General features: G+C 40.2%; 1 protein-coding gene across 5 annotated transcripts in view; it reads right to left on the bottom strand.

Moving 5' to 3' along the window:
• Window positions 1–23206, bottom strand: part of UBR3 (ubiquitin protein ligase E3 component n-recognin 3) — a 242138-nt gene that overhangs the window by 72058 nt on the left and 146874 nt on the right. For 3 of the 5 annotated variants that reach the window (XM_075933593.1, XM_075933589.1, XM_075933591.1), the window contains 5 exons: window positions 17231–17380; window positions 16536–16669; window positions 10812–10922; window positions 9234–9446; window positions 8210–8346 (listed from right to left, as the gene is read on the bottom strand). In XM_075933593.1, coding sequence (XP_075789708.1) covers window positions 8210–8346; window positions 9234–9446; window positions 10812–10922; window positions 16536–16669; window positions 17231–17380 — 745 coding nt within the window. The remainder of the gene's footprint in view (window positions 1–8209; window positions 8347–9233; window positions 9447–10811; window positions 10923–16535; window positions 16670–17230; window positions 17381–23206) is intronic. The other 2 variants (XM_075933590.1, XM_075933592.1) reach the window with 1 other exon arrangement.

The following is a 23206-nucleotide window of genomic DNA, read 5'->3' as shown; positions in this document are numbered from 1 at the left end:
AACATGAGCTGGGGGTTGTGCAACGAAAATCCCTGCATGTTATATCAACACTTTACTTCTTTTAATATATTGATGATTAGACACCATTTTTTGCCAAATTCAACAACAATTTTTGACTTTGGAATTGTATGTTGGATGTTTACCCACAAAACACCGACCTAGCAATTTACATTTTGTATGCTGAAAGTTTGTTGTAACGAATAAACATGCATTCCTACAATTCAGGAAAACAAAACTATGCTTAAGTACTATTATACTAAATTAATTCAAACTGCAATCTTTTTCCTTATATATTATAATTGAAATTAAATAACATTTCCAGACTTCGTCTGATTTGACTGAATATCACTAATTGCAAGTATCAGAGGGGTAGCCGTGTTAGTCTGAATCTGCAAAAGCGACGAGGAGTCCTGTGGCACCTTATAGACTAACTGAAGAGTAGGAGCATAAGCTTTCGTGGGCAAAGACCCACTTCGTCAGATGCATGAAATTGCAAGAAAACCTATTTTAGAAATTTATGTATAATCATATTTAAGCTAAACTACAGGATGAAGAGAACATAAATATGTCACTCAAAATAAAATATTTTGGAAAAAGTCAGCTCTATACATTTAAGGAATGACTAGGTTCTTGATATACAGTGTTTGTAAAGGTACTCTCATTTGTTTCTAAAATAGTAACATTTCAAAATATTAATATCCCTACATTTGCAGCTCATGCCACCCATTTCTGAAGGAATGCTTTAATCCTCTCTACTCAGAAAAAAAAAAAAAAAAAGCAATTTAACACTGATAATGTTCCTGCTCAGAGCTCCATCTGGTAGCTGCTGATAAGGGCATCTGTGTGACAGGGGAATTTTCCACTCTTCAGGCGATTTGCAGTGCTCACTGAACTTCTAAAAACCTACCAGCAAGGAAGCAGGGACAGGGATTTCATATTAGTAGGCAGAATAGCAAGTGTATATCAGCACGTGCTAGTTCATCATGTGAATATAAATGAGACAAATGTTTTCTTTCCACAAATCTTCAGATGACTAATTTGTAAATTAATGGCAGTTTTCTACTACTAAAACCAAGGACATTTGCTAGATGTTATTTAAATGATTAATCAGATAATCAGAAATAGTAACTCAATCTCTTAAGGACAAATTTGTCATAGCTTGAATTTTCAGTTTTCCTTTCACTATACACAATTTTACAACAGGAAACATCAAGGACAAATCTGATGGAACAAGACGTGCTCACAGTATTACACTATATAGGAGGAGAGTCCTGGTGACAGACAATTCTCCCCCACCCGTACTGTGCACACACTCACTTTCCCTCCCAAGAGAGTAAGGCACCTCCTTTCAGTGTATTGGATCTCCACAGCAGAAACGCCAGCCCTCTTCTGTTACCCCCAAAACAGGTTCAATTGTTGGACAGAGACCTGAACTGTTCTCTTCATCCCCATTAACATTCTTATCCATACTACAGGGCCTATGGGTTAGGCACTGTAGTAAATCCCCACTGAGGGAGTAAGTAAAGCTGTATTCTCACCTGCTAATCTGTCACTGATGGAAAAGTAGGGGCACCTACCATACCCTAAATAAGAACAGTAGAAAGTTAACTTGTCTCTCAATCCAATTCACCACTCTCTCTCTTCCCTCAATGAAAAGTAAGATATATCAGCAACTTTCAGCCTGATACTCCATCTCTCTTTAAAAAAAAGCAAAATGAAGTGTAGCCTCTCCATGTTTCACTGGGACAGGGAGTAGGAAGTACAGCCTCACATGGGGTGTGTCTAGACTACAGGTTTTTTTCGAAAAAAGTAATCTTTTTTCGTAAAAACTTCACCTCCGTCTAGACTGCTGTCATGTTCCTTTGAAATTAAAACGAAAGAACAAAGCAGCTTTTTGACCACAGAAAATCTCATTTTACAAGGAATAACTTCTTTTTCCGAAAGTGCTCTTTCGAAAAAAGGCATTATAGAACACAAATGGTGCTTTTTCGACAGAGAGCATCCAGACTGCCTGGGTGTTATCTTTTGAAAAAGGGGCTCTCTTTTTCAAAAATACCGGTAGCTGTCTAGATGATCTCTTTTGAAAGAAACTTTTTTGAAAGATTATTTCGAAAAAGCCTCTTTGGAAAGGGGCTTGTAGTCTAGACATAGCCTCAGATTGCTCAGCCTTCCCCACTGAAGAAACTGAGACGGGAGGCTGCTTTGGCTCACCTCTTGCTTCCTTCTGCTGCAAGAAAGGGACCTTGTTCAATTCATGCCTATGATCTCCAATTAATCTGAAAATATCGGTACACAGAAAAATACAGGGATAAAATAAGTTATCCTTCTGCTACTGCCTTTAAATAGGAGGGACAGATTTGATGGAAAGCACGTCTCAAGAACCAGCCCCTCTTCTGCCTTTTCACAGGAACAAATATTAGAATAGGAAAGTCCACTATCACCACCAGTAGCACCACTGCCTCTCTCCTCTCTTTAAAAAGTTAGCATTTATGAGACAGTGAAATTGGAAGTGGGGGAGGTAGGGGAGTGCTGTGTGTTTATGCTGTCAGCTATACGTACGTTGACAAAGGCTTTATCTAAATATCCAACAAAGCAGAGATCTACCATATGTAATACAGCAGAAGTGGTTTAAAAGATGCTGCCACAAATGACAACCATCAGTACAACATGGCAGTACAACATACAGTACACTCCACTGTAGTAAAACTATAAACACCAGTGAAGAATGGGAAATGGTGCAAATGGAGTAAGGGTATGTCTACACTACCCCGCTAGTTCGAACTAGCGGGGGTAATGTAGTCATCCGCAGTTGCAAATGAAGCCCGGGATTTGAATTTCCCGGGCTTCATTTGCATGAAGCCGGCCGGCGCCATTTTTAAATGCCGGCTAGTTCGGACTCGTGGAACAAGGCGTACAGCTAGTTCGGATTAGAAGCCTAATCCGAACTAGCTAGTCCGTGCCGCGTGTAGTCGCGCAGCACGGAGCCCAAACTAGCCGGCATTTAAAAATGGCGCCGGCCGGCTTCATGCAAATGAAGCCCGGGAAATTCAAATCCCGGGCTTCATTTGCAACTGCGGATGACTACATTACCCCCGCTAGTTCGAACTAGCGGGGTAGTGTAGACATACCCTAACAGACTTAGGTTGCAGGTAAGAGATTAGGCAAAACAAAGAAGAGACTATCAATAGCTAAAATAGCTGCTTCCCCTGCTGTAGACAGATCAGGAAGCATGGGCCCCGGAACATCTAGGTACAGTAAACTTCCGATAATCCGGCACCTTTAGGACCCAGGGGGTGCCGGATTATCAAATATGCCAGACTATCAGAAGGGGGGGCTATGAGGGGTCTGGTCCCAGACCCCTCATAGCCCCCCCCTTCGATAGTCCGGCTCTGCCCCAGGCGTCCCTGATTCAGCCGCTGCTGGTCAGTTTCAGCAGCGGCTGAATCGGGGACACCTGCAGCAGAGCAGCTGGAGTGCTGCCGGGTTCGTCTGATAGCGCCGACCCTTGGCGCGGGGAGACCAACCCGGCAGCACCCCAGCTGCTCTTGGGGACGCCTGGGGCAGAGCAGCTGGGGGACTGCTGGGTTGGTCCCACAGCGCCGAGGAGCGGCGCTACTGGACCAACCCTGCAGCGCCCCAGCTGCTCTGCCCCAGGCGTACCCAAGTCAGCCACTGCTGAAACTGATCAGCGGCTGACTCCAGGAAGCCCGAGGCAGAGCTGCTCTGCCCCGGGCTTCCTGGAGTCAGCCGCTGGTCAGTTTCAACAGCAGCTGAACCGCGATGCCTGGGACAGAGCAGGTGGGGTGCTGAGGGGGTTAGTCCAGGAGCTCCGCACATCGGCGCTGTGGGACCAACCCGGCAGCCCCCCCTGCTGCTCTGTCCCAGGTGTACCCAAGTCAGCTGCTGCTGAAACTGATCAGGGGCTGATTCCAGTATGCCCGGGCCAGAGCAGCTCTGCCTCGGGCTTCCTGTAGTCAGCCGCTGGTCAGTTTCAGCAGCGGCTGAATCGGGGACAGCTGGGGTGCTGCCAGGTTGATTCCACAGCCCCGAGGGGCAGCGCTATGGTACCTACCCGGCAGCACTCCAGCTGCTCTGCCCCCGGCTTCCCGGATTCAGCCGCTGGTCAGTTTTAGCAGCAGCTGAATTCGGGAAGCTGGGGACAGAGCAGCTCCAATGGTCCGGCTGCCCGGAGCACTTCTGGGTTCCTGATGGTGCCGGACCATCGGAGTTTTACCGTACTGAGAGAGCTGGCAAGAACCAGCTCTCTCTCACTTAACAGCTGCAGAAATCCCTGTAATTCTAATCCTTTACCTCTACTTTCATGTGTCTACATAGCAAGAGAGTTATGGGAAAGGAAAATGTGTTGCATTCATACTTTTACCACTGGCTATCTTAGGATACCACACCTCAGCCAATAACACTCCACATTTTACAAATGGCTGCCCAAATGCCCCTTCACTTATTGCCTGTACTATCTTCTCAGCTCTGCTTTAACATTTCTTCTTACCTGGAAGATGACTCCAGGTGAAGGACTCTTACTACAGATAGTATTCCAGCCTATCTTCTGACAGAAAATGGTACAAGAGGCTGATTAAGGCATGATGATTCAGAGACTCTACGATTAATGTACTAGCTAATAAAGACAAGGATGAACATTCACTGCACTGGGTATAATAATATAATATTTTTGAAAAGTGCTTTATTAGGAAGTGACCAAGTTTTATATTGACCACTTTATGTTGTGCCTTTACCCAACTCTCTATTTGTCCATGTTTGAGACTGTACAAACACAGAAGAGCGCACAGTGTCTAGTGTATTTTGCACAGGCAGAAACAAATTAAAAATAATACTGAACTATCTATATATTGTTTGACTAAGACAGACTATAAAAGAAGGAAAGTTGGCAAGAAGGTAACAATCTACAAATAGAAGCAACACCCAGAATAGTTATTTAGTGTGTTACAAAATGAAATCACAGACATAGAAAAAATGAGATAGGATTAAGATGGGAAAATTTATAGTGAATACCAAGATAAACTTCTTGATTGCAGAAGTATTACTCTGTTATTTTATAATGAAGTGGTGAATACTCTATTGCGCAGACATTTAAAATTACACAAAACAGGACACTGGAAAAAACAACAAAGAACAATCCTGCCTTCAGGCAAGGAGGTGAACTGCTAACCTATATAGGTCATAATCATACTATCAATAGAAATAAGAATGTTAAGATTAAATTAAATGCTTTTAAAATAAAGGCTTCTGATCATAGAATTTCCAACTCTAGAATCTTTATGCAGATAAAATTCACTGAGAGTTCTGTGCACAATTGGGCTGCTGAATCAAGTCCTAAATTAGAATTAAACAGCAGTCATGGATGGAAGAGAATTTTATTTTGCCCACCCTAATGGATGTTCTAAAGCAATAGAAGGAACACTGGAACATTGTTCTGGTCTTGGATATTTTTAAGTCTCACAGAAACACTGAATTCTGAATGTAGATTTTAGTACAAAAGCACAGACTGTTCAATTTATTTTTAAAATGTGTTCCCACTTATATAGTCTATATTGCATACCTTTTATGTTATTATAAATAGGCATTTGCATTTAAAAGGGCATTTCAGAAAATAATTTTCTAAAACAATTTTATGAGCTAACAGCTACAAGAAAACTTCAACTGTGTACTCTTGTATACAGTATAGTGTATTGATTATATTTATGTGGCTTATACTATAACTCTTTTATAGTTTGAAATTATCTTTACCATACATAAAATAAAAATAAAGTTACTGTTTGTAAGTAAAACATTTAGCTACTGTGAGAGTCAAGACCCAAGAAAATCATTAAACAATTATTATGAAACAAAATGCAATTCAAGTATTCTTAAAGAAACTTAAATAATTTTACATATAACTGCTTAGTTTGTTTTATACATAAAGGCAACAATAGATAGTTTATATGGATCTATAATAGACACACCCAAGGTTATGAATCTTCATTGTGACGTGACAGTATTTGGATCAGAAAAATATTTGTATGAAAACTTTAAATATTTAGAATCAGTAATGTATTCATAGGAGGATTAAAATGTTATTAAATATTAACAAAAAATCATCAATGAAAACTACACCAAACCCAGAAACTTTCCCTTACCAGTTAAAGTAACAGTCCATTTACCCTTAGCAACCCTTACTAAACCAGGAAGTGATTAATTAAGGATATAATAAGGCTCATTGATCCATAGATGCACCAACCTTCTATTTAGTACACAGCTGGGGAAGGGAGGAGAAAAACTAGTGTCATTAGGCCACCTTTCTTCTCACTCCCTTATCCTTGATTCTGGGTACTGTCTAAAGACTATTATGTGGGCAGCCATAATCTGAGTGCAAAACATTTAGAAGGGAGAGGAAGACTAGGGGAAGGAGTGGTTTGAGTTGGGTTTTCACATTCAGGTGGATCCATATGCAAGCAGAATCTCTAGCTGCATTTTTATGGTAACTTCAGTTCCCTTTAAGCTGCCAAAGAGGCACAAAGGACAAGTAGCGTAGGACAGAATCGGGTCCATAATTCTGATACCATCCTGTTTATTCTTTATCAATCCATATTTCACAACAATACAGCCTGGACACTCACCCATGATTTTTATCATTTTGATTTCAATTTCCCAACCTTTTTAAGAGGCAGTGTTCAATGGTAAACAGTTGTAACAATAACAGAGTTCATAGTTCAACTGCTTAAATTTTCCTTTTGTTTTTTATATCACTCAGAGTATAGCTATACATCCTTGTTTGGAAATCATCGCTCTTCTGTCAAATGTCATCTGCTCAGCCACACTGGAATAGTTTCTTGCCTGTCCAAAAAAAGGTTGCTAGTTCTCAGACTTGTATGTCACATCATTACTGTTAAAAATTTCCCTATTTCTCAAGCAGAAAATAACTATCAGTTGAAACTCTCTTAACTGGGATTCCCTGGTCCGACAATATCTATGGTCTGGCACGAATGTTGCAGGACCAGAGAGTCCCAGTGGAGGGCCAGCAATAAAGACAGCTGCAGGGCTGAAAGGGCAGTACGCTACCTGCAGAGAGCTGACAGAGGGGCTGCCCAGCGTGACACAGCAAGGCTGCCCAGTGGAGCTGGAAGCACCAGCACACAGTGCAAGAATTACTTCCCAGAGAGGCACGGCACATGCGGCTGCCCAGGAAACCCCAGCATGCAGTACGCACAGCTGCCCGTAGCCCCAGGACTGGGCTGCCCAGTGGAGCCACAGCAGCGATTGTGCCCTGTGGGTTAGCAGGGCAGTGGGGCCTGTAGGAAGCTGGGAGGCCAGCGGTAGGGCCAGGGGGCCCGTAGTACAGGTTCAAAAATGACCTTCCCTGGTCCAGCAAAATCCTTCAGCTGGGACCAGTCAGGTCCCGAGGGTGCTGGACCAGGGAGATCCAACCTGTAAGTTGCAGTACCTTAAAAAATAACTTTGCAACAATGGGAGGAAAAAGATATGTTGAATAAGCTAGACTCAGAAAGAAATTAAATGGTCTTTTTGATTAACAACTTCTATTTTACTTTAATTGTATCTTTTCCCACATAAGTAAGTCTGTAGGAACAATACTCTGGAACCATTGCAACTTGTGTTGAGAGCTAGTCAGCTCTCCTATATTAAATAGGATCAGGCCCAACGATGGGTGATCTCCAAGGAAATACCTACATGCTATGGAAGATAGGGTGACAATTCAGTAGGTGACATTTTCTTTGTCAGTGTTAGGCCAGTGCTTCCACACAGTGGAGTGGAGATGTGGTGCTTCAGAGGATGTACAGAGCTCCAGTCCTGTCTCTCACCTCATTAGAGGTATCCATTCAGGTATCAAATAGTTTACTCCACACAACTAGCGATGTTATTACAAGTTTCACAATAATGTGTGTTTTCCCAAAAGCTCCAGCTGTTGGAGTTATATAAATACATGAAAAACTCAGAATTCATTTAAAAAATTAAAATTAAACAAAAACCTCATAAAATTCTACCCCTGATTGTCCTAGAGTAAAAATGTGACCAGAAGGCACCCTAAATGTTGGGGGAAAAAACCCACATTTTATTATTTTTAAAAACTCATTGTTGTGTTATGCGAATCTAATGATTTTGGAGGGTTTAGTAATGATATTTTTAATGCTACTAGTGACAAATGCAAAAAACTGTCAAAACAGCTTAATGGACCTACCTAGCTACAGAATACATGAAGAGAAAATCATTGTCTGGTGATCCAGGAGTCTTGCTGTAATCTGTGTATTTTTTCTGGGTAGTACTTTTTATATCTTTCATTACAGATTCCATTTCCTTACTTAGATTGGTTTCAGACTACAAAAAAAGAAAATGCATTAATAGGTTAATTTACGTACCTATAAAAAAGCAATACCAGATTACAAAGCTTAACACTGTCATAGTTATATGAATTTATATTTCTATGTTATGTAAAAATTATGTATTACAAGTTGCTATCATACTACATTTTATCTAATAGAAAATTATATTCTAAAAGTCGGGGAGATGAACAAAGCAATTTATCTGTTCTGTTCTGCATAATGTATAGAATTTTTAGTCTGGCCTATCCTAAAGTATAGTCAATGGGGCATATGGATTGTGCAACAAGTACATGAAAATAACACATTTAAAATGGCAATCCTTAGCAAATGGAAGTACTGTTACTTTGAAATACCTTTTGAATAGTGGCATTTCCTATGAGACTGGAGACCTAATATGATTTTACAGATTTCATTACATCTTTTTAAATGACCTTATAAAATAGCTACACTATGTAAGAGTAGATGTAAACTGCTCTCTTTGCAAAACTAATTATCCATTTGCTTACATGTTCTAACAGACATATTGTAAATAGCTTCCAGTTATAGGGGGATTCATGTTTTTACATTGGAAAACACATAGCAAGCTTCATGAAATATGATTCAGTTCTATGTAAATTACAAGAATAAATGGAATTAAGAAAAATTCATTCTAAAAGTAAACATTTTTGTTAATGTTTTGGTTATAACTCTGTTTCTATTTTAATGCCATACAAATTATAAACCTTTAAAATGTTTTAATTACATTAAATCCATTAAAAATAGTACAATTTTCCCATAAAGGTAGAAGAGGAAAAATGTGGCTTCATAATCTAAATAAGTCATAGAAGAAATATGAAAAAGTTAAAAGGTAGAGGCAAATTAACAAGGATCTTTCTGCCTTACACTGATGCTTACTGGGAAAGTTCCCAGCTGTTCTTGAAGGTCTTCCACCTCTTTTATAAGATCTTGCATATTCTTGTTATTATAACACTGCCAAAGGCTTCTTTCCACATTGTTTCCAGGATAACAAGGAAGCACACTGTTTGCAAATTGCCGACAGAGGGGACAGGTAAATTCTCCTTTGTCCACAGAAAAACCCTGGAGAACCTGGTCATTCTTTAAAAAACAAAAACAAAACAGATGCAAATGAACTCAGCAAAGATAACAATTATGTTCTTGAAATTTCATAGACAATAATATCTGAGGGTAAAAATATAGACCATCTACAAGTAACTGTAAGCCAAGCATAATACGAATATGTGCTTAATTTTGTCAGCGCACTTTAATTACTAACAGTGTCTCATGAAATCCCGATTACATAATTTACAAGTATTCCAGAAGATTCTCATAGTTAAGATGCCCCACAGTTAAAGGAGAGATATGCATGTTTTTTCCATATCACAGAAACAGTGACTGCATCTTTTCTAATTGACATTCTAATTTGTTTGAACAAATTCTGGAAATGGGCCACCCACCAAGGAACTTTTCTTGGTCTGCTTGATTAACCTTATTTCAGACAGAACAAGGAGTTTGGTGACCAGCAACAGAAACCTGTGCAGCAGCCTTCCATCACTGGGAAATAGTGGGGCTAGGATTGAGGAGGGTAGTGTTTTTTAATGTTTGTTTTTACTGCCGATTGTTAGCAACTAACAGAGATTGAGTGTTTCCCTTATTAACTTCATTACTTTCCTTCTGACGAAAGGCAAATCTACTTATTAGTGATGGGAAATATCAGAAGTTATTGTCTGAGGAGAAATACATTCTTGAGCTTAGTTCACACTATAAACTGCAAGCCAAAAACCTAGTCATTGGGGGGCACTATACCAGGTAGAATGGCTCAGTTCTTCTCCACTACCATGTACCTCAATTGACTCAAAAGCAATACGGAAGAGGAGTATAGAGCTAAGGGAGCGGGAAGCTTCAGAGAGCTCTAGTTACTGTATGTAACTTCTCCTTTTAACCTTCACAATGTGCCTCATCGGATCCCCACTCCTGAGATCACTGAGGGACTAGTGCTCAGTGTAATCTGATCGTCAAACAGGTAGTCCTGGTACTGGGGTGGTCTCCAATGAACTGACAGAATTAGCTTTATAATTGACTGAACTTGGATCCCTTACTAGTTAGAACAAGTTTTAACAAAATGTTTATCCAGGACTCAACATACAGCAGCTGCAAGCAATAATTACAATAATTTTAAACAATCAGATTAATTTGTTCAACTTTTCTTCTTTATATTTGCTTTGGTAGATCAATATAATTAGATACCAAGTCAATTTTTATAAACATGTACAGAAATAAAAAGGGCTTGTAAAAGTACACTATTTGAAAGATGATCAAAAAAAGGCTTCTAAATCAATGCAAAAAAAAAGGGATTCAATCTTGCTTTCATTTAAATTTGTGGTAAATTCTCATTGATGTCAATGGGAACAAGACCAGGTGCAAACAGGACAAGACAGTTTTTGGAAATGCAGATCAACTTACTCTTAATGATTCCATATAAGATTTATGACAATCTATATGTAACGTATGACCACAAGTTTGTACATAAACACCTCCTTCCCAGCCTATTGACACTGCTTGCAAACAGGAGCTCTTTAAAAAGAAAAAGAGAGATACATATACATTATAATATTCAATGGACACATTTCCAGCTAAAATGTATACATGTACAATTCAATAAATTGGGTTCTTTTTAGGGCTCTTAGTTTTAATAATCCCTCCACTATATAACTAATGCTTTGCCCCATTGAAAACCCAATTTACTCTCTTATTGAAGCTATAATACTGTAAACTGCCTCCCAGGATAGTGATAGAATAAAGGAAGATTAAAATGCATATAGAGTGCACATAGGTTTACCAAGTTAGAGCTTTTATATTATAGTGAAGGTTAGTATCACAATATAATTCTTGCAATTTTATTTCTGACCTACCAATACACTCCATTCTTATAAGTTACACATTATTTCAGCACCAAAGCAATCTTTTAAAAAATCTCTGGCATTCACTGTTATTCAGAGAGCTTTTAAAATTCATTTTGCTGTAAAACTACAAACTTTTCCTTGCTTCGTAAAAGCTGATTCCAATATATGTTATTTAGAATAAGCAATACAATGATGCCACAGTGTTTTGAATAATCATGAACATTAATAAAAAGTCCACAGTTGCGTAATTAAATATCTATCCTATTTGGCAACAGAGTCAGGAATTAGGGATGTGAAAGGTTAACTAGTTAATCAGTTCCAGTTAATCAGTGAGGAGCTGGAGTAGCTCCCCACCTGGCTTGGGAAGGGGGGCTACTCCAGCCCTGCAGAGCCTGCCACAAATAGGGGTGCTTCAGTCTGACCAGAACAGCTCTAGCCCACCCACCCCTTTAACCTGTTAACCAGATAAACGCTACATTTAACCAGTTAATCCCACGTTTCTCAAACTGTGTGAGCAACTTAGAGGGGAATCGCGAGCAACTTAAGAGGTTGGGGGCTGCGATATCACAAAGTTTGAGAACCCCTCGGTTAACCAATTAAATGGGATTTTACATCCCTATAAGGAATACAGTAAGGGGAGGGCGTACAGGATGCAGCCTGGTGAGGGAGGGCAGAAGCCGGGAGGTGGAGATGGCAGGGGCTGGCCTGCCGGGCATGCCAAGAGACACAGGGGAAGCAGAGATGCTTGCTTTCAGCTGCCATTTGCCCCTCCCCCAGGTACATAGTTTGTTGGCATCATCATAGCACCCTATCTGGCCTCATCACAGAGCTACACATTTGATGAATGGCACTCTAACTCAAGAAATTAACTGCAAAAACAGAGTTCTGATTAAACTTGCACAATACATACATGTAATTATCTAGTTATAAGAAATTATTATTATTTCTCATTTCATAAGTAATTTTTTTCAATCACAAAATTAAAATGCATACATATTATATCTGAAAAAAAAATGTGTCCTAATAACGGAGAGAAGAAGAGAAAATTTGAACAACAAAATAACTGTTTTACCCTAAGGCAGATTTGTCCTGCAATGATTTATACTAGACAATGTAAAAATACATAGTGATAGTTTGCTTTTTTGGCACTGTAACCTCTTTTTCTCTGTCCCTATATATTTGAACATATAGGACATTCTTCTACTTTACTTGCTCCAATTCAATCTCTAACATTTTATAGCTCCCCAAGGCCAGAATCTACCACCTTTACCAGTAACACAGTCTGTCTTTCTTCTTTCTGCTGGCCTCCACCTGATAAGAGGACAGATTGGGTGGTCAATCCGGTAAGATTATATATAATAAACTAAGATGAGTTCCAGAATACAGTGGCTTCATTCACCAAGACAGCTCATTGTCCATAGCCAGAGGGGAAAAAATGGGATGGTGCATGTAGTGAATAAAGCAGGGGTCCACAAAAAGAGGAAAGATAGTCAAGAGATTTAGATTTTATTGCCAGTTCAACCACAGACGTTCATCAAATAACAATCTATGTCTCAGTTCCCCCAAATGAAATGGGGGAAACTGAGCCCACCTTTTTACTTATAGTAAACAGGAGTTACATTAGGACAAATTCAATAATATTTGCCATCACCCCTGAAAAATCTATGAAGAAAAATTCATTCTTCCGATCCAGAAGTGGATTTTATGCAGTGAATAAAGGTGCAGTGCCTGACACAAACAAGACTTCTTTAGAACCCTTCTTTAGAAGGAACGCTTCCTTCCACATGCACCTTCCCAGAACATGCTCCACAAGCACTCCATCTATTCAAAGAGAAATTCCATTATACTTTCATATGTGTGCAAGTGCAAAACTCCTAGAACACTGAGAGATTGTCTGCTCAGTGGAAGCCTAGACACAATTACCATCAGAACAGGTGGAAACAAAAGGATCAATAAATGAAACGGCATACCAACGTGCCAAATTTCAAGATTCTAAAAAGTTTTAATGGCCTAAAGTTGTGGATTAGTTAGATCTTTTAAGTTTTCCCACTGTTGAAAATCACTATTTCTCTCGCCCATGCACACTCACTCACACACTCTTTCCATTCTTAAAAACAGGTCAGTCATTTTCCCCTTACTTAGAGCAAATAAAGAACATTTCAGCCAAAAGAGGTTAAACTTTAAGAAAAACTTAAAATGACCTTCTTCTATCTACACTGTTTAGTATATAGCATTTGAAACAATATTTACATTTTTCTTCAAGTGGATGAGTATGGATCTGGTTTTCATATTACAAACAATTTTCACAACTAAGTAAAATCATCCTTCTATCTCCTGAAACCTTCTACAGTACTTGTCATTACAGGAAAGACACCTACAGCTGAGGGCACAGCTGATCAACAAAAGGATTTCTTATTGCTTAGCTCAGCAGAACAAGCCACTCAAGACACTAACAGATGTTTCTGGTTTTATGCCAATAAAAAATTTAAGGATTTGTTCTTTCATGCAGAGACATTTTTAGCACAGTAGAGATCTTGAAACTTGAAAGCAGAAATAACTAATCCAAATAATGCCTGAATTGGAATCAGAGTTTTTCAGAGCAGAAAGTATTAAGCCACTGAGTCATTATAGTATCTTAGATTATTTTACAAACACTCATTCAGCCTCACAGGAAGGGAGAAATTTGATTGATCATGAAGTTACACTTCCACAAGGTTGAGTTTAGATAAAAAATACTTTTCACTAAATCCCCTGATGTTTGTAATGAGACAAGTATGTAATCGGTATCTGTATAAAAAAAATTAACACTTCACTGGGCTGTAAATGTCCACTAGCAATATGAAACACTGCCAAAGATGTGTTTTACAGTTATATTAATCAAGTAAACATTTACCAAGTTTAGCATTTTGTCAATTATTTTAATTGTAATGGGTCAAAATATGTACATTCCTATCATTCTTTAGAGGGTATCTATAGCATAAGTATATTATGCTATGATTGACAAAACAGCATCATAAAATGAAAGGTGACATATCTAAGAGTGCTTCTACAATGAACTATTGTTTTGGAATAACTAGTGTTATTCCAAAATAACAATCCAAGCATCTACACAACAATTCCGTTATTTCAAAATAATATTGAAATAACAGGTGGCTTATTCAGACTTCTGTAAACCTTATTCCATGAGGAATAACTCGTCTTCCAAAACAGTTATTTTGAAATAGCTGCAGTGTGGACGCTTCCCTGCTGTTATTTTGAAATAGCTCCTTACCAGGGCCATTCTAAGTAATTTCTCCCCAATACTTCCTAGGGCTCTAAATCGAGATAGCACATCCACATTAGGGGAACCTGCCTCAGATTAATTTTGAGGCTTCTCTGTATTGTGAACGCTTTATTTTGAAATAAGTCATTTCAGAATATATCTTTTGGAATCACTTATTCTGAAATAAGCTTACAATGTAGACGTACCCTCTACGATATAATGCCAGGTCAATGCAAAAAAAGTAACACTAGTCAATGGATACATTTAGTAGAAGATCTGTTTGTACAAGAAAGTTTTCCTGATGTTGAAATGATTACACCAAAACAAATAAAAAATTCACAGCAGACTACTAGCCTTCTACCAAGTACAAATCAAAGAAGCTGCCAGAAGTGAGCTGATCTCAATACAGTACTCTGTTTAGAAACAAATTGTTATGAGCACATTATGGGGCTGCCTGCCACAAGTCACAGAGTTAAGATGGCAGCACATTTTCTGTTTCACAATGTTCTAACCTCCCCAAGCCTAGTTAGATCATTTTGAACACTAGTATGCCAGCTGAGAGCCCAGAGTAGTGTCTGTACTGCAAATCTGAGGTCATTTGAGCCTAGGATTCTTAGATACAATCCACTCTTCAGCCAATGTCCTCTTTCTTAAAAATTTCACTCGTTTATTTATTTTTTTTGTACAGAGACAAGGATAACTGTATGCAGTTTCTTTATTAGTTAGTACTGAGCTAGCCATTCTAGGAGGTAGCGTTCAGTACCAAGAACTAAGGATGTGAACGAATAGCGGAGAAGAGAGGATTAACCTAGCTGATTAACCTAGTCGACTACTCATATTTCCCCTCCCCCTTCTGCCTCTGTATCAGAGGCAGTGGGAGGGAGAGGGAGACTGCAGGAGCTGGTTCTGGGTGGAGCCAGCTTAAAAGCCAGCTCTCCCTCCTCCCCCCACACCCCAGCACCAGCTCCACAGTGCCGCCTGCCTTCCCCCTCTCCCCACACTGCTGCCTCATCAGAGGCAACAACACAGGGGAAAGGACCAGGGGAGGCTACTGTGAAACCAGGGACTCCCATGGGCAGAGGCTGCTTCCAGAGCAGCCTCTGTCCACAGTGGCCAGGGACAGCCACGCCCTCTTTGTCCTCAGGGAGCTTGTATCAAAGGCAGCAGTGTGGAGCAGCTGGTCTCCAAAGGGGAAATGGTTTTTAAATTTGCTCCCCTTACAAACTGGCTCCTTCCTGGCATCTCGTTCTGCTGCCGCCTTTGATATAGAGACAGCAACCACGGTATGGCAGGAGGCTCCCCAGCAGTAGGGCCACACTGCACTGGCTGTCAGCCCCGCCCCAGAGGACTAAAGAATAGTCAACTCACCGCTAAGAATTCATGCAGTTAGTTGACTATTCTATTACCTGTTATCTAACATCCCTACCAAGAACCAGTTCCAAAAGCTGAAACTAGATACTGGTTTTGGTTTTATGAAGAGGTAAGGGGGCTGCTGGAAGCAATGCACAGAATGTTACAGAAACTCTGTGCGGAACCCATGCTGGAGCTGCAATAGACAGAACGTACACCCAGTCACAAAGTGTAATGGGTTGTTCATCAGAGAACCACTGAGTAAGTTACTTCTACCAGAACTGGAAATAGAACTAAGGTCTCTAATATGGCAGATCAAGTCTCAATCCCTTAGCCGCACAACCTTTTTAAATGTCATCCACTATATTCCAGTATTGTCAGGATACTATATGAAAATTTCAGCTTGAAGAGAGTTTCCACCAATCTATTCAGACTAACCTGCACAAGAATTAAACCCTATACTTAAAAACAAAAGAGCTTATCAAAATCAAATACTTTGAACCCTTCTTATTTCAATTAATTTTTCAAACAACAAAATGCAGAAATAAAATCAGGAAGACCAAGTCTAACTATACTAAGCACAATTATTATACAATTACCAAATGGCAATTTAATTAATATTTTTATACATCACTTTTAGATATGATAGTACTGCCCTATATCAATACTCACATCTTTAAAGTACTGCTGTAAAGTTGTAAGCCTAACATCATGTACTGCTGCACATGTATCCGAAGGGTATATCTGCTCCTCTTCACTGGTAGGTAGTTTCTTTGGCTCAGTGCTATTGCGACATTGGCCCAGAACTATGTATAGACAAAAGATGAGCAAGAGCAAAATGGACAATGGTATACACCCAATGAAAAAAGATAAAATCAAATTTTACCCAACAAAAATAATGGTTATAACCACATTCGGCAATAAAAAGGTTTTATTCTGTTGCTTTCAGAAACGGTAGAAAAAAATTAAAGAAAAATTACATCATGAAAGCCATGTCCTTTGCTCTATGTTCTGACAGAGTAAGTATACATGGTATATATACTGCTAGTAGTTTTTACATTTTTCCTTTTATACCAAAGTCCTATGCTCCAATCGTGAGGTTTTCCTTGGGGATTATTCAAGAGGGTTTGGAGGATAGGGAGGGTGAGCTGGACTATCCCTCCCTCTCCTCTCCAGCCCCACAGAAGAAGTCAAGTGTTTAGTTCCTTAAATCTATAGATCTGCATGTCATCCAGACATGGGTCATCCATATGGAAGCACATCTCTCCCATCCCCTTGCCCAGGCTCAATGAGTAACTGTAACAGCGTGGTTTATGCTGTCAGTGACTCCTAGAACGCTGGCGCTCTCAATAATCCCCTTTTCATACCTGATGAGGCTTGTAAAAGCACAACTAGTCCTGTTGGTCGGTCTTCAGTAGAAGGGCCGCTCTGTCCACAAATGACACAATCATACACAGCCTCAGAAACATGCTGCTCTGATGTAGCTATCTCCATAGCAATATCAGCATCTGGGGATTCTAAAAAAACAGACAAATTATGGAGTAACTAAGATTCAATAAACATCTTTCATGTAGATCTGGATAAAAAGTTATTAATCCTCTTCCCGGAGAGAATATAATTGAAAAATACAAAAGGCTACTTATAACTCACCCTGATACTTCAAGTGGAATGGATGTGCACATGAGCCAAAACATTGTAGAAGAGCAAAGACTACTCCCTAAAGAGCAGTGACTCTCAGATGCTGGTTTCTTACACCTACTTAGATTCTATATAAAAATCTCTGAAGAGCAGGGATGAAGAGTGATGAGTGTGAATCTATAGCAATTGAAACCAGTTAGTGGGAAATAACCTTTTCTTTCTCTCATTAATCTCAGAATAAATTCTGAAAATCTTGAGAAATCAACACTTTAAGAAGGTGTACCTGAAGAAAACTAGTTAAATAAAGGTAACAGGACTGTTCTGTAATGTGTGTGTACATGCGTGAATGCACCTCCAGGTAGTCAGAGTGCTGACATACCCAAGAAAGGCTGCTGAAAATTCTTTAGAGTCAGTAGGTACTGATTAATCTGCAAGGGCATCACTGGTTTGAACAGAAATTTGACATTCCCCCAGACCATCTTCATATGCCACAAACAAACAGGTTAGAAAATATTTAAGTTTTTATCAAGATACTTTGGGGCCTTTTAATATCGAAACTATTCAGTGTGGCTTCCTCCAATAATGGAAAATATATGTAAATATAAGTTCTATTTGAACTAGAAATAGGAGATTAACATAAAAATTTAGGGGTGAAGTCATAAAAATCACTTTCTGCTATGCAACACCATGTAAAGAGGGACCGCCACCAGGATCTAGATTTCACAGATGTTTTTTGTGGATATTATTGCTTGTAGGATATATAGATCAAAATATTTAAAACTTAAGTGTCTAATTTTAGGCATCTAAATAAAAACCCGATTTTCAAAAGTGTTTAGCACATGCAGCTCCCACTAACTTCAATGGGGTTTGCAGGTGCTCAGCACTTCTGAAAGTCAGGCTACTTATTTAGATGCCTAACTATGAAATTAGAAGCCTCCAAAATTGCTAATTTGAAAATCTGGAGCTTTTATTGGCACAGCCAGTGAAATCTGTCCTAGTTATTTATCATCAACTTAACCTAGATATAAATGGCATTTCACACACTGCTAAAAAAGTATGGCATTTTTTTTTTTTCAAAGAATCTCATGACTGAATGAATCTCAGACAAAAAAAATCTTTGGACAGGAACATGATTCATTGATATATCTATTAGATTAAATCTGACTACGTTTTAAGCCAAAACCAATGAGCCAAAATGTGTCAGTGACTCTCAATGTCGCCTCTAGATAGGAGGAATTAAAAAAAAAAAAAAAAAAAAAAAAAAAAAAGAACTGATAATCTTTCCTAGTTTAAAAGTGAAGATTAAATATCTTCCAGGCAGATGACCTTATACCAATTGCTTCAGGGTGTTTGTGATCCACATCTTAACCTTACACAGAATGTAAGTCAAAACACAGAATGTAATGGCGCCCCTCATGCTTTATGAAAAATTAGCTTATTAATATAAATATGCCTAACTTGAAGACACTTTACACAAAATGCATGTAACATCAATTTTAAAATTATAATTTGATGAATCTGTGTGTCCTATTTTTATGTGTGTGTCATTCTTGTATGTAAAGTTATACCTATGAAGCGTGAATCTGGTTTTAATTCTAGATGTGGTAATGAGTGCCATTAGTGATACTTTAGGAACTTAATGACTCAGTACTCAAACCAACAACCTCTGAATGGTTTTGTTCTGTAAGTCCAAACTGTGGATGGTCCAAGACAGACAGATGGTCAGGCCACCTGGTATTGGAATCCATCTTGAATCTAGTATTTTTCCATGGGATTGCAAAGTGCTAAACAAAGGACTTCCGCCCTTCGGGAAAGTCTATTTAAGGAATAGAAAGCAATCCAGTTTTTGTCTTCAGCTGGCCTTGGAAACTTCCTCACCCACCCTAAGAAGATACAAAGAAACCTGGCAACAAAGAACTCTGAAAAAGACTGTAGACCCAGGCCAGAGTGAAGATCAACTCTGACTTCTTATCTTACCCTAAATAGCTATTCAAGCTTTTTATGTAAGAATTTGCATTTAAAATGGTTCTTAGTGGAATGGAACTAGCTAAGCTTTTGTTAATTTTCAATTTAACTTTGATCTGACTGTTTTCACTTGTAAGCACTTAAATTCTACTTTTATACTTAATAAAAACATTTTTGTTTATTATCAAGCCCTGTGTAAATAACTATTAGCTGAGTTCTCACTTGTTCAATGTCTGTGTTGTTCTGCTGGGGAGGGCAGTAACCTCCAACTCTGTGTCTTCGCTGGGAGAGATCAGAGTTTCTAGCCCAGCAGGACAGGGTAGTGGGAAGTCTCAGAGAACAGGAACATGAGCGAGCATAAGTGGCTTGATCACCTCACCAGGAGACAACCCCACAGGTATTTCTGTAATCCAACCTATCACACACAGAGTTTTTTCTGATTTGTTTTTAACTGGGCTCAGGTATGGGAGATGGAGTTAGGGAGAGGGAGAGATCTTCATGCCTACTCTGGTCCCTTTACACATGCTAAAAGGGCTAGAGCAGCATAAAGGAGGCCAAAAAACCCTGGCTGCATCTGGGAGAGGATTTCCATGGCACAGGCACTACTTAAGAAAGCTGTTCTGTCTTATATGGACACCATTTCAAGCTGGGACCTGGAGGTCTATCTAAGGTCTGCTGAAAGCTTTTCAAGTTCCCAAAGCAGGTCATTATTGGGAGGGCACAGAGGTGACTAAAGCCACTTTACTCAGCCCAACCACCTAGTTTTGCACCATGCCTTTTAGATGTGCAGAGCCAACTTTCACCCAGGGACTTTACATGAAAGCAAGGAACAACTGTGCCTGCTGACATCAACAGGACTGTGACAACAATACACCATCAATGCCAAAATTTTAGTAAATTAACAACTCTAAAAAACCATGAGTTGGAATTTTGAGACTGAAAAATAAAAACCACCAAATATGTAATAGCAGGAGAAGAGAATTCTCAACTCATTTCGCTATTGATTGTAACGAAGAAGAAAAAAGAGGGGTCCTGAAGAAACCACTTCTTAACATCGTGCACTGAACATTTCTTACGGCAAAGGAACATGGATACTGCTTCAATAGTCAATCTTCTAGGGTTCAAACTTCAAAGTAAAAGGCTCACATGTACCCAAAGGAGCAAACTTAGACACTATTCGAAGGACAGCATGAAGTAAGTTTGCAAAACATGGCTAAGAATTGTTTAAAAAAACCCTTAAGGTTAAAGTTAACATAGACGTTAGTCTTCTTGACTAAAATATGGCATTCCTGATCAAGCCATTGTACAACAAAACTATTTAAGTCATGAGAAAGAAAGCACTTCTTCAGTATTGATAAGACTTTCAATAAGCAAAAAATTGGGTGCCTCCTTGGTTTTCCTTGTATAACTCTGGAACTCAAATGGGGGCCCATGATTATTCTAACCTTTCTCCCTTTTCCCTCAGAAACATTAAATACTTTCACTGCAGCCAAAATCCTTCTGACCACAGTTTGAACAGAACTAACTAATTAAGTTTAACAATATTCTCAGCGGACTACAGTGTAGAGTGGACCCCTGTAACAGAAGGTGAAAAAAGCATATGTGCAAAAATTACAAGCCACATTTTTCCACAGATATTTCTTAAAAACACAAATGTTCATTATTTAAAAGTTCTCCAAGGACAATGGTTCATCCATCATCAAGCAATAAATAAAAAATAAACCTGTTCTTTTGGATTCTAAATATTAGTGCAGGCCACTCAATTGAAAATATGACAATGGTCACAAATGGTGTCTATTATAATAACGGCTGAAAGACAGTTTTGATCATAACTCTGTTCTCCTTTGCTCATCACTTTCTGATGAAATTCATATTTGGACTTCATTTTCCATGCACAATCTCCTCCACAGATGATGATAGATGTTTCAAGTCATTCTTGAGTTATGAGAAAGTAAAAAACAAAAACAAAAAAACCCACACTTGTGCACTGTAAAAGAAAAGTTTACCATTCAGCAAAAACAGATGAATAAGGAAGTTGATAGTGGGCATGTAAAATGTCTTTATTGATGATGCTTGTGCTTTGAGTAAGGTTTTAAAACATGGGGATTTAATGTAAGTACAGGCAGTCCCCGGGTTACGTACAAGATAGGGACTGTAGGTTTGTTCTTAAGTTGAATCTGTATGTAAGTCGGAACTGGCGTCCAGATTCAGCCGCTGCTGAAACTGATCAGTTTCAACAGCGGCTGAATCTGGACGCCAGTTCTGACTTACATACAGATTCAACTTAAGAACCCCAGGCATCCCCAAGTCAGCTGCTGCTGAAACTGATCAGAGGCTGATTCCAGGAAGCCCGGGGCAGGGGCTTCCTGTAGTCAACCACTGGTCAGATTCAGCAGCGGCTGACTTGGGGACGCCTGGGGCAGAGCAGCTGGGGTGCTGCTGGGTTGGTCCAGTAGCGCCGCCGCTCCTCGGCGCTACTGGACCAACCCAGCAGCACCCCAGCTGCTCTGCCCCAGGCGTCCCCAAGTCAGCCGCTGCTGAATCTGACCAGCAGTGGCTGAATCAGGACGCCTGGGGAGAACAGCTGGGGTGCTGCCCGGTTGGTCCAGTAGCGCCCAGAGCGGCGCTACGGGACCAACTGGCAGCGCCCCAGCTGCTGTACCACAGGTGTCCGGAGCAAAGCCATGGAGCACGGGGGCAGCGGGACAGCCCAGACACGCCGTGGCTGTCCTGCTGCCCTCGGGCTCCGTGGCTTAGCTCTGCTTTGCTCCCCGTCCCCCTGGTCTGCAGACCAGGGGGACGGGGAGCAAAGCCATGGAGCACGGGAGCAGCGGACAGCCCAGACGCGTCTGGGCTGTCCGCTGCCCGCGTGCTCCGCGGCTTTGCTCTGCTTTGCCCCCCCGTCCTCCTGGTCTGCAGACCACGGGGATGGGGGGGGGCAAATCAGAGCCAAGCCGCGGAGGACGCAGTCAGCTGACAGTCCAGACGCGTCTGGGCTGTCAGCTGACCGCGCGCTCCGCGGCTTGGCTCTGCTTTGCCCCCCCCCCCCCCCGGGTCTGCAGACCAGGGGGACGGGGGGGGGGGGCAAAACAGAGCCAAGCCGCGGAGCGCCCGGCCAGCTGACAGCCCAGACGCGTCTGGGCTGTCAGCTGGCCGGGCGCTCCGCAGCTTGGCTCTGCTTTGCCCCCCCCCTCCCGCTGCCCACGTGTTCCGCCGCTTTGCTTCCTCTCCCTGGTCTGCTGGAGACCAGGGAGAGGAACGGCCCCGTTCGTAACTGCGGATCCGACATAAGTCGGATCCGCGTAACTCGGGGACTGCCTGTATTCACAAACATTTAAAAATAGTACATAGATTGTGTTTTCATACAGTATTCTATTCTAGAAAGTTTCTTGGGTTCCTACATGATGCAATACTGTAGAATCTGAGCCTTCCTATAGTTCGACTAACCTCTGTCATATATCATCTTCTTATCAATTATTGGGAGTGAGTCACATCCATCTTGATTGAATTAGCCTCATTAGTACTGATCCTACACATAGTAATGTAACAGTGAAATTTTTGTAGGCATGTATAAATCCCTACCAAAATGAATCTTCCACTTCATGCATCTGATGAAGTGGGCTGTAGGCCACGAAAGCTTATGCCCAAATACATTTGCTAGTTTTTAACGTGCTACTGGACTCCTCATTGGTTTTTTTGTAACAGAATAACACATCTGAAATTTGTCACATGCTTGTTCT

This window comes from Pelodiscus sinensis, chromosome 7 (assembly GCF_049634645.1).
Source record: "Pelodiscus sinensis isolate JC-2024 chromosome 7, ASM4963464v1, whole genome shotgun sequence".
Lineage (NCBI taxonomy): Eukaryota > Metazoa > Chordata > Testudines > Trionychidae > Pelodiscus > Pelodiscus sinensis.
Note: the sequence above shows the minus strand (reverse complement) of the source record. Positions and strands in the feature narration are given on the sequence as shown.